Source organism: Cutaneotrichosporon oleaginosum (assembly GCF_008065305.1).
Source record: "Cutaneotrichosporon oleaginosum strain ATCC 20508 chromosome Unknown ATCC20508_contig05, whole genome shotgun sequence".
In the NCBI taxonomy this organism is placed as follows: domain Eukaryota; kingdom Fungi; phylum Basidiomycota; class Tremellomycetes; order Trichosporonales; family Trichosporonaceae; genus Cutaneotrichosporon; species Cutaneotrichosporon oleaginosum.
Genome location: NW_027072174.1, coordinates 1189562 through 1201573, shown reverse-complemented (window position 1 = coordinate 1201573; position 12012 = coordinate 1189562). Strand labels below are relative to the sequence as shown.

The 12012-nt window shown below is 60.7% G+C and overlaps 3 protein-coding genes across 3 annotated transcripts; all 3 read left to right on the top strand.

The window, feature by feature from the left end:
• Positions 1–308: 308 nt before the first annotated feature.
• On the top strand, positions 309–3210 carry COLE_06006 (uncharacterized protein; the record flags this gene model as incomplete). Its single annotated transcript, XM_018421865.2, has 2 exons — positions 309–1522; positions 1572–3210. 2 exons carry the CDS (start codon positions 309–311, stop codon positions 3208–3210), a joined length of 2853 nt encoding a protein of 950 aa, XP_018282472.1.
• Positions 3211–3525: 315 nt separating this feature from the next.
• On the top strand, positions 3526–5181 carry COLE_06005 (uncharacterized protein; the record flags this gene model as incomplete). Its single annotated transcript, XM_018420152.1, has 2 exons — positions 3526–3763; positions 4001–5181. 2 exons carry the CDS (start codon positions 3526–3528, stop codon positions 5179–5181), a joined length of 1419 nt encoding a protein of 472 aa, XP_018282471.1.
• Positions 5182–9567: 4386 nt separating this feature from the next.
• Positions 9568–11286, top strand: COLE_06004 (uncharacterized protein; the record flags this gene model as incomplete). The annotated part of the gene is made up of 3 exons (XM_018421864.2): positions 9568–9915; positions 10178–10533; positions 10620–11286. The coding sequence occupies 3 exons, from the start codon at positions 9568–9570 to the stop codon at positions 11284–11286; spliced, it is 1371 nt and encodes a 456-aa protein (XP_018282469.1).
• Positions 11287–12012: the final 726 nt, after the last annotated feature.

Here is a 12012-nt window from a genome sequence, read left to right as displayed (position 1 = left end):
GTCACTGTTGGCTGCGTTCGATGGGGAGGGCGCGCGCTCGCCAGCGAGATAAGCGTGGTGGATAAATGGGTGCCGGGGTCGACTGAACAGCTGTTGTGTCCGAGATTGTACGATGGTGTGGAGAAAAGGTGAGACAGAGGAGCCAGGTACCTTCGAGTCCAGTCAACTCTTCATCGTCATGTCATGTCGGGTGGCAAACCTTAGCATCACGTGAGCCTCCATGCTTACGTCACGTGGCGAGTCCTGAGCCGCCAACCATCTCCAAAAGTCGGAAGATGCGGACGATGAGTTCCTCCACTTCGCACAAAATGAGCGTGAGCGTCTGCAGATGTTCCATGCTCGCACCACGCCTCCGTGGTGCCGCCCTCCAAATCCGCGCTCTTCATGCGTCGGCGACCATTCGCGTAGACAAGCCATTGGCAGCCACCAACTGGGGCAACCCATCACCTGCGCCGAAGCAGGCCGTCGGCGCGACGAACTGGGGCGCGCCTCCTGCGCGCAAACCCCAGCAGCAACGACCACGGAATCGTGACGGGCCACCGCGTCAGCAGCGCGATGGTGGTGGTTTCGGAATGAGTGCGCCACGGGGCGAGCGGCAGGACGGCGGTGGCGGCGCCGGGCAATGGAATCGAGGTCGTCGCGACGATGGCGGCGGACAGCGGGACCGTCCTCCTCGGCACGATGGCGGAATACAGCGGGATCGCCCTCCCCCTCGAGACAATGGCGGCGAACGGTGGGGACCCCGGGGCGGCGATGGAGGGCGGGAACGCGGCCCACGGCGCGATGATGGTGGGATGGCGCGCGGCGGGAATCGCGGGCGCGAGCGCCCGCAGCGCGACGGCGGACGAGACCGCGATGGCGCCAAGCCGCTTGCTGCGACCAACTGGGGCTCTACGGACGTTGTAGAGGACACACCCGCTCGCGGCCGCAATCTTGATGCTGCGGCTGAGTCGGGTCCTTCCAGATATGCCGAGGCTGAAGACGAAGAGGGGCGCGGGCGACGACGCCAAGCCGCCTCCTCGCGCTCCTTGCTCAATGCGCATCTGGATGAGGCTGAATTGCCGTCCGCGCAGCACCGCAGCGTCAAGGAGAAGAAGAAGAAGGGCGAGCGGTTCAACAAGCGCGAGTGGGTAATGGACGAGGAGAACGACGCCGATCTCGCCGAGATGGACAGCTTGAAGCGCAAGCAGCAGGAGAAGGCTGAGCGTGCACGAGCCAAGGCGGCTGCGGAAGCGCGGAAGGCGCGCGAGGCTCTCGAGAAAGACGTCTACATCCCTGGCAACATTTCGGTCGCACAGCTTGCCGACAAGTTTGGCATCAAGGTGCTCCACCTCCAGCGCAAGATGATCGAGCTCGGGATGAGTGAGGAGGTGCGAAGCTCTGCATTCCTCCTCAATGCAGATGATGCAACCTCTCTCGCCCTCGAGTATAATCTCAACCCCATCATCGACAGCGACCGCGGCTACGACATCTATCCAGAGGTCGAGGAGGACCTGAGCAAATGCCCATTGCGACCCCCTGTGTGAGTCTCTGCCCAGGATACGGTCACCCCTGTAACCAGCTGACACCAGTGTCACCATCATGGGACATGTCGATCATGGCAAGACGACGCTGCTCGATGCATTGCGGCATACGTCCGTTGCGGCCGGCGAGGCGGGCGGCATCACCCAGCACATCGGTGCCTTCTCCGTCCCCCTCTCGTCGTTGCAGAAGGATGCGGACTCAGAAGCCAGCATTACTTTCCTTGATACGCCGGGACACGCCGCTTTCACGGGCATGCGTGCGCGAGGCGCCAGCGTTACCGACCTCGTTGTGCTTGTCGTCGCTGCCGACGACGGCGTCATGCCGCAGACGAAGGAGGTCATCAGCCTCGTGCAGAAGGAGGGTGACAACGTCGGTTTGGTCGTGGCCATCAACAAGTGCGACAAGCCGCAGATCGATGTTGCCAAGGTCAAGGCCGGCCTGGGTTCTGAGGGTATCATCCTGGAAGAGGACGGCGGCGACGTGCCTTCCGTTCGCGTTTCAGGCCTTGCGCGCATCGGCCTCGATGACCTGGTCGAGACTCTCGCGACACTCGCAGAGGTGCGCGACCTGCGTGCGCGTAAGGAAGGCAAGACCGAGGGCTGGGTGCTCGAGTCACACGTCGACAAGGGACTCGGTACTGTTGCGACCGTCCTCGTCACCCGCGGCACCCTCCGTGAAGGCACACCAATTGTGGCGGGCCACACCTGGGCTCGTGTGCGGACGATGACCGACTCCGCCGGCAACCCCGTCACTGAGGCTGGTCCGGGCACACCCGTCTCCGTCACGGGTTGGCGCGACGTCCCATTGGCCGGCGACCAGCTGCTCGAGGCGCCGTCGGAGGCCAAGGCTAAGGCCTGCATTGACAACCGCATCCGTGACCAGGAGCGGAAGCAGCTCGCTCAGGACGCCGAGGCTATCAACATCCGGCGACAGGAGGACCGCATCCGCCTGGAGGCGGAGCGTGTCGAGGTCAAGGCGGCCAAGGAAGCCGGCCTTTCCGTCCAGCAGGTGCTGCACAATGCTCGCCGGGTCGCCGCTGAGTCGGCCGACTCGGGCCGCAAGGAGCTTCGCTTGATCATCAAGGCGGACGTGAGCGGCACGGTCGAGGCTGTGGTAGGTTCTCTGAGCGCGATCGGGAATAAGGAGGCCGGTGTCAAGATCGTTCACACGGGCGTGGGCGAGGTCACGGAGAGCGACGTGATGCTCGGCGACGCTGCGGACGGCACGGTCATTGGTTTCAACGTCGAATGTCCTCGCGCAATCCAGAGCGCGGCAAACGACGCTGGTGTCCCCGTCATCACGGACAGCGTGATCTACCGCCTCATTGAGAATGTGCGCGGGCGTGTCGCTGCCCTCCTTCCGCCACGCACCGAGACGCGTGTCATCGGCGAGGCCACTGTGTCCATGATCTTCCCCCTGAAGTCTGGGCGCAAGGTCGTGAAGAATATCGCCGGGTGCAAGGTTATGAACGGCACGGTCGCCAAGGCGGACCGGGTGCGCGTGCTGCGCGACCGCGAAGTCGTGTTCGAGGGCATGATGGACACCCTCAAGCACATGAAGAAGGACGTGCTCGAGATGCGCAAGGGCACCGAGTGCGGTATCGCTCTCGAGGGCTTCGACGATATCCGCGAGGGCGACCAGATTGTCACCTTCCAGACCTTTGAGGTGGCGCGTGAGCTCAACTAGACACTCCTCTCTGTAGTTCATAGACACTTTAGCATAGGGCATAGGGCTCGCCATGCATCTCATCCTCTCTCCCCAAGTGTTCCATTTCTGTCGCTAACACGGGCGGTTTAAAGGCGGAAATACGCCTGCCGTGCTGGCAGCACGGCGGCATCGGCGGCATCCCGGCACACGCTGACGTTCTCAGCCAGGCACGCCCCGAATTGCTGTGCACTCCCGCACTTCTTAATCCCCTTCGACTAACTGCTCCTTCCATCTCATTTTCCTGCACCCAACATGGTGTACGACCCCGCCTCTCCCTCCTCGGTGGCCGCGAGCATGCTTGACGCTGCCGTCCCGGAGCCGCCCCCGTCCTATGCCGACGTCGAGGCTGAGTCCTCCGCCGGTGGTCCCAGTTCGGGTGGCGAAAGCTGGCCCGCCTCCCTCACCCCACTCTTTACCGGCCCACCTAATGCCGAGCCCCTCATTTCTCATGATCGCGCAGCGGCGCTTCCCGAGGTCGTCACGACCAAGATGTACAACCGCTACGAGACGGCGGACGCGCGCCTGCAAAGTCGTAAGTCCACTGCCACGCAGGCGCACACACCCCTCCAGCCACGCCCAGCGATCTTCATCGCCGTCCATACCCCTTCCACACACCCCACCCATCACCTCACATCGTGATCACATCTTATAATATTCCTGTTTGCTACACAGTCTACCCGGACTGCCGACATGACCCAGTATACCCCTCGCGCACACCCTTCGCTTCCCCTCGCTTCCCTCGTTTAACGGGTCCGCAAACTGACACCAGCCAACCTTCTTTACGATTTCATCCGTGCCGAGGCTCTCAAAGCTCCCACCGTGAAAGTCCGCGCAGCCGCCTTCCACTGGGAGACATCGCAGAGAACTCAGCAAGTGGTCGAGCGCGGCATCCCGCGCCAAGTCCAAGCCGGCCAGCGCTACCGCGTCGCCGATTTTGACTTCACCATCGACCTCAGCAAGGTCGTGGCGCACGAGTCCAACTCAGCCAACATTAGTCTGTTCACCCTTCCCACGACGATCCCCGCGCGCCGCGGGACGATGGGCCGCACGTTTGGGGCGTCGATTGCTCCTTTCCCCGGCGCCAAAAGCGTTGGACGCTCACCAACCCGTGAAGAGAAAGGGCGATGGGACGCGTACGCCAAGTTCCGGCACGAGCGCGGTCGCGCACCATGGAGTGACATTGCCAACGACGAGGAGTTCTGGACCGGCTACAATCGCGACGGGCGCGGTATCGCGCTGGGCGGACGCGAGGACGAGGAAGCCCTCATCTCGAGCCAGCCGGCTGAGAACGACACCGCCCTCCGCGCTTGGTGCGAGGCGTACACGGCCGACTCAGGACCCATGAAGTGCTTCAAACTCACCAAGACGGTGTACGGATGGGACATCGCCGCTCTCCGCAAGGCCATCATGGGCGCCATCCACTCGACAGGCTACATCGCCGAGGACGAGCAGAGCATTACTGTCGATATCACAGTATCTGAGGGCGACGTGGTGGTGCGCCCGCCCAACTTCTTCTCCAAGTACTACTACGGCAGTGGGGCGGCACACGTCTTCCTCATGATGCTGTTCTGGTGGGCTGTGCCCTTCCTTTGGCTCTGGCAGCGCCTCGACCCGCGTGCGGGTGGGCCCTACGACGTCGCCGTCGCTGCCTACGGCATGAAGGTTTACCCGCCGCTGCCGAACACGTTTAAGAACGAGTCGACTGAGCAGGCGCAGCACCGCCTCGCTGCACTTTTCAAGACGCACCCCGAGATCCCGGCCAACCCCCGCCTTCAGCGCGGACCGGAGGGCGTGCACTACCTCCTCGGCGAGCGGGAGGGGCAGTGGTTCCGCGAGTGGGAGGAGCGCATCCGCATGGCTGTGCGCATGCGCCATTGCGGCGAGCTGGAGAACCCGCGCGTCATCGATGACGGGATGGAGGGGCCTGAGCTCGACGGATACGTTGAGTGAGATGTAATCTATACACGTTTGTTGTCTTGATCATGTGATGATTTGTTTTGACAGTAGATGATGCAACAGTGACAGTGTGGTCAGTTCACCGAATCGAGACTTCACGTCCCAGACGGAAATAACAAGACGGTAGAGATGGGGAGGATAAGAGAGATTGGAGGCCAGGAGAGGCTAGGTCCTGTCAACTATCGAAAATGAATGCCAGAGCAAAGCGAGGCAGGTGCATCTACTGCAATTTTGAGGTCAGGAGTTGAGCGCGCAACATGCGCAGCAGTCTGATGCAGGTTGAACTTTTGGCCCTGACGATTCTTTCATCAGTCCATAGTCATCAACTCCAGTTAGACCATATTCTAGTGAAGACTGTCCTCTGCAAACTGCGAGATGCGTAGCTGAGAAAGACGGAGCGAGGATGCAGCGTGCTGTTGATGCCACTAACATTAGCGTGCCTGGCTGGCCATTTGCCACCCAAGCAGGTAAGCGGAACCAGATGACCCCGCAGTCGGTCAGTGTGGTTGCCCGTGCCGTATTGCCGTGCGGAGTAATGTCAATGCGATCCAGAGCTTGATCTTGTCCGTATCTCACATCTCTCTCTTTCTATCAGCTGCCATCTACCATCTCTTACGCTCTCAAGTGCTGCTCGGCAGCTCGCGACGTCTTGTTCTCGAGGCAGGCGCATCCTCGGCTCACCGGTGTACGCCGATTTCACGTCCTGCTCGCGGCTGGCGTCCACCGGCGTCTCGAGGAACTGCGTGAGGCGCCAGCCTGAAGCCGTGACCTTCCTCACTCGATCACTCACTTCACCCGCTTTGCAACGCTCTCTTTGTGAGCTACCACTCTATCGACCTGCTGTCTGCCTCATCTCACCTCAGCCCCCTCTCCCCCGCCCATCGCACCCTTCAGCCGAACTACCCGCATCCGTATACGGGCTCTGCCTGACGCCGCCCCGAGATGCTGCGGTCAATCTACGCCGGAGTACCTGGGCGGCCGAATCGCCAGCTTCTTGTGAGTTGTCATGTCCGCTGGACTAACGATAGGTTAAAGTCTCGTTCGACGATGACACGCGGAAAGTTGTCTTTCCTAGCACGCAGATGTGTAAGCTCAAGACTCTGCGGAAGAAGGTGAGACATTCTTAGCGGCGGTGCTAACAGAAGGTCGAAGAGATATTCCTGCTCTCCCAGTGCCCGTTCCACTTAAAGTACACGGACGACGACGGAGAGGACTTCCCCATCAAAACGGAGGAGGACTTGGCCGAGGCAATCAGTTACTTCGCGTCTGGGGATGACGACTACAGCATTCGTGGGTCAGATGGAAGTGGCGCGCGGCTCGCCATGCAGTCGCAGAAAGTCACAATGAAGGTTTACATCGTTGTGGAGTACAACGCGAGCCTCAGCGACTCCGGCAGTATCAACTCATCATTCTCCGATGATACGCTCTCCTCGCGCTCAGCATCGCGTGGCGGTGCACCAAGCCAAGCGTCTGGCGACCAAACGGACTCGTGGTACGCTGAATCGAGTGATTACGGTCACTCGGTCAACTCCGGTCTGAGTACGAGCTACGGATCCAGCGCCGCGGCAGCCTCAACTGGCAGCCTGGGGCACCGTACCTACTCGCTCGGATTTGTTGACCCTCCAGCTGATATGATGGAGGCGATGAGCATGTCGAGCTCGTCGAGCAGCTTCCAAATACCCCCTGCGCCCGAACCCGCTCCATCAGCGCGCCGAAGGCCACTGCTAGCTCCTCCTTCCGCCAATGGCGGTCCAAGCCTACTTCTACCCACATCGAGTACATCTTCACCATCGGGAGTCTCACCGTTGGCCGTTTCACCAATCTCGCCCATCTCGCCCTCCGAAACGGCTATGCCGCAGAGGGAAGGTGTTACACCTCCACCACCACCACCACCACCACTACCACTACCATCAATGGTTTCCCAAGAGCTGCAAGCACGGTGGCACATTGAGCAGAGTCGACTTGCTAGCCGTGGGACAGTCCGCGCCGTCCGGAGATACGATAGCGACAACGAGAGCTTGAGCGAGGAGGAGGATATCGGGGAGATCGCCCTAGTTCGCGAGCGCGGCCGTGAGAACACTGACGGAGTGAATGTGATGGCTGACTCCAGGCCCATATTACCTGTACCAGAGCGCCGATGCCGCCTCCCTCTACTCCCGCTCAGATGAGACATCTACTTCGCGCGGAAGACCTCTATCCCGCCTATCGGAGGCCAGCGGAACAACATCCTCGCTACCCCCGTACTCCCGAGTGTCATGACGGACCACACAGACCGCCCATGCTTGCGCCTGACTGTTCCGCATGTGGCGTCCGTCTGGACTACATGCGTTACGTCTGCACGACGTGCGGGGAGGGTGATATGTGGACCGTCAACGCCGTAAAGGCCCCGTTTGTGCCCCGCATTGCGAGCGAGCACGAGTCAGACTCTGAGGGCACAGCCTGGGGCATGGCACGGGACAGCGCCTCGAGCGGGTCGGACGTACAAACAGTGCATAATGGGTTAATGGGACGGGCCGATTCCGACGCAGCTTCCAACGGGAGTGCTGCATCGCCAGACAGTTTGCAGGTCCTCGACATCGCCGGACCTGATGGCTTTGAGGCCGCGCCGCGCGGTTACGAACTGTGCGCCAACTGCATTGAGGCGCACGGCATCACGCATTCCAAGGCGGCGGCTAGAGCAGCTCGACAGCGTCGGGTAGGGCATATTAGACATGCCTTCCGCGAGAAGATCTGGAGCTTGGAGGGCTGGGTCGATGTCGGTGAGCCGAAGCTCGTTTGATTTAACTGAAACCAGATTACTCAGAGGACGCGGAGTGCACCATCTGCCACGGCGCGATGTTCCGCAGTCGGTACAAGTGTGAGTCGCGCAGCAAGTGATGTGCGTTGCTGATGCCAGGCGTTTCGTGCCCGAAGTTTGACCTCTGCCGAGCGTGTTACCAGAAAGTGCAGGAGATTCACCCGGCGCACGTCTTCCTATCCCTTCCCGATAAACCCGTCGCCGCATTACCATTGCCATCCCGACCAGATGGTGTGGCGGAAAGCGTGCCTGTGCGACATCCAGGCGCGTTTTGCCACAAGTGCGTCTTGCCCTCCTACAATGCTACGATTCTAACGTCAGCTGCCTGCAGGACATTGTCGGGCCGCGCTTCCATTGCGCAGTCTGCCCATCATGGTAGGCATTCGCCTTGTAAGAGCCGCAGTTGACACCAGGGATCTGTGTATACAGTGCGAGGGCGTCGGTGCCACAGGTGATAGATCTCACACCCCCGATCACATCATGATGAAGGTGAGCAATCAAATGTGACGGAGCTGACCCAGATCCCCGTACCATTAGCATCCAACGAAGTTGAGGTCGTCAGCCGCCGCGCCCGCGATCGGTGGTATCATCAGGACTTGTCGGCTGTTGCCGAGGCGCCTTCCTCGCACTCGAGCTCGCCGACTATTGACGCTGAAACGGTATACGCGCCAGCACTGCGCAGTAGCGTGCGTGGTGGACCGAGCCCCGCAGCGAACTCGAGACAAGGACGATCGACTCCAAGGAATCTTCAAGTTGTCAACATTCGCGACGGGTTAGATCACAACGCGCGATGCGCCAACTGCAACGAGTGGATCATGGGACGCCGCTTCCAGTGCGCCAACTGCCCATCGGACCCAGTTCCGTACAACTTGTGCTCGATTTGCGAGCTTCGCAGTTACAGGGTGCATGACGCGAAGCACGTCTTCTTCAAGTTTGACCGGCCTGTACACATGCCTCTGCAGAGTTCTCGCCCGCTTCTGCCCCTCCTGGTAAGTGACTCTTCAGGTCGCTATCGCAAGCTAACTTCAGTACCGCACACGAGTGGGCGCCGTGCCTGCGACAGCTGTGCTAAATCCGCGCGACCCTACATCGTATCTCAAGCATGTGTTGCACAAGGAAACGCTATGCGACATCCACGCGGATCAGATTCGCGGAATATGGCTTCGGTGCGCACACTGTGCTGCCGGCTTCGACATTTGCTCTGAAGCTGAGCCGATGGCCTCGGCGAGCCACGATCCGACGCACGGTGAGTTCCCCCTGAGCGTCGCTGACGGCAGTTTTTGTAGTGTTCAAGGCGCGTGTCGATATGGCGCGTTTCCGTGAGCTCGCCAATCTGGGCGGGGAGCACCAACGGCCCCTTCTGCAACGACAAGTATACGTCTCGTAATTTAGTTATCTGCTTCTCTGGTTTCCTCAGCATCATTGCATTCATGTACATCATTTATATGAGCCGCCCTTAACGGAACTGAGCAAGCGCCTCGGCTCGCAGCTCGGCGGGTCTACTTCGGCGACAACCTCAGGCACGACCTTGTCTTTTTCCATCGGCCCAACGGCATTCACTCTTCCACACTCTTCCATCCATCATGAACCCCGGGTCATCTCTGCGCGCCCTGCGCGCGCCTCTTCGCCGCTCCGCGACCTCTACCGCGACCGCGTACGCTGCGCGCCCCATTTCGGTTTCGGCGCGCCGCCTGAACGAGGCCAAGGAGGAGGCCAGCAAGAAGGAGAAGAAGGAGGAGAAGAAGCGCGGGTGGGATGACTCGGCGGCTCCCCCGCAGTCGCCGTTCAAGGTGTTCCTCCGCGTGTTCAAGGAGGAGATCGACAAGAACCAGGGCTGGCAGCAGAACGTCAAGCAGCTGCAGGGCGATGTCGACAAGATGGCCGACAGCGAGGCGATGAAGAAGGCTCGCGAGATGTATGAGCGGACGAGGGTGAGTCAGCGTGGAGCTGGAGGAGTATGGTGAGAGGGAGAAGGGGAAAGCGAGACGACGTTGGGGCAGAAAAGTCGAGAGAGCAGATGAGCCAGGGGAGGCCGTCGAGATCAGACACATGTCCGTGGAAGCCGATCATAAGCTCCGCCGCTCGACCCTCCCCGGCCTCATGTTGCTTCTTGCACTTCTTGGCGCGGCTCGAGCTGCATCATTACGCCTTTTTGCTCGGAGACCGTCACATGCCGCTCAATGCTAACGCCAGATCACCAACATGATGAAGGAGAACCCGCGTCTCGCTGCGGCCGTCGAAGACCTGAAGAAGGCCGGTGTGAGCGTCAACGAGGCCGTGTCCCGCGCACTCCAGGACTCGGAGGTGCTCAAGGCGATTGCGCGCGTGTCCAACTCGGTTGCCATGTTCGCCGACCACGCCACCGCACCAATCCGTGACACGGAGGTGTACAAGGCCATCGCGGCCAGTGTGGAGGAGGCGTTCGATGACACGGCCGGCACCAACCTCCGCTACGGCGGGTATGTGGAGAAGGAGGAGCGCCGGAGGCGGCGGGAGGCGCGCCGCATCAAGGCCGGGAAGACTAGCAAGCGGGTGGCTGAGAACCCCGAGTGAGTACCGCGGTGTTTGGCCGGGGGCGCTGCGGCGGCTGCCCTACGCTTGTGTGCTGAGAAGGAGAAGTAAAACTAACATGCAGAGCTGGTGAAGCCCTTGTCCTCTCGGACAAGCAGGACACATCTTCCACTCGCTTCCAGTTCATCAAGGAGAACCCGACGTACCAGCGTCTGCGCGAGCAGTACTACGAGTCGGAGAACCCTGCTGTGGAGACGTTCCGCTCCATCACATCAACGATTGCGGGGTGGTTCGACGAGAACGAGACCGCCAAGGTCATCCGCACGATCCGCGAAATGGACCCGGACTTTACGATGGACGGTTTCACGCGCGAGCTGCGCGAGTACATCGTGCCCGAAGTGGTGGACGCGTACCTCTCGGCGGACCGCGAGTCGCTCAAGCAGTGGTGCGGCGAGGCGACGTTCAACGTGCTGTGGGCGACGATGGGGCAGTACATCAAGCAGGGGCTGGTGTCTGACTCGCGCGTGCTGGACATCAAGCACGTGGACATTGCGCAGGGCAAGCTGCTGGACAACGACGTGCCGGTCTTCGTGGTGAGCTTTGCCAGCCAGGAGATCCTGCTGTTCCGCTCGGCCAAGACTGGCGAGGCGGTGGTCGGGGACGAGAACGCGGTCGAGGCGTGCCGGTACGCTATGGTGCTCACGCGCGTGCCGAGCGAGGTGGACAACGAGCTCACGGGCGGCTGGAAGGTTGTCGAGATGGCGCGCCGTGGCGCCCGCAGCTTTATGTAGTTTAGACAGCATCACGTAGGCATCTGCACCATTCCACTTCGATTCCACCTCACGCGGTGGCTGTTCCCGACATTCTGAGCTGACTTTCCGCTCTGGGTGCGTGCTCCAGGGTTGTGCGGGCTGCAAAGTGCGATTCCGCCAAACATTGTTGCGCCTCGTCAGCACATTTCTGCATGATGCATGAGCACGAGACTGGGCGCTAGTCTTTCACTTGCAACGTCGTCAAGCTCCTCCCATGCCCTCACCGTCGAGTGTGTGAGAGGGCGGACGTCATCCGCCCGCCCCCCCTGACGATGTAATATGCCATGTCTCACAGATGACAGATGACACAGAGTTGTCGTGGGAGCTGATGAAGTGAGAGGCGCCGTTGACATTCCCACCAATGGGCCCTGCAGATTTGCTCAACACTGGAGTTGAAGCTTGATCCGTGATGCAATTGCGAATGAGGATTGGTATGAAGAGTGAGCGATCGAACGAGGAACGAGGCCGCCCCGCTGACGTCTGCTCAAGAGGCGTGAGCGGAGTATGTCACCCTCTCGTCGTGCACTCTGGCCTTGTCTTCGAGAGCAGTCAGCTGCCTCTCTCCGAGCAGCTCGGAGGATGTCCGAGACACGAGCAGCATGCCACGGAATCTTATCCTCCTCATCTCCTCATGGTATTATTCTAGTGCTCGGCCGAGCCTCCGCTTGAATCCCATCTCTCTCCGCAGTCGAGCTCGTGACCCAC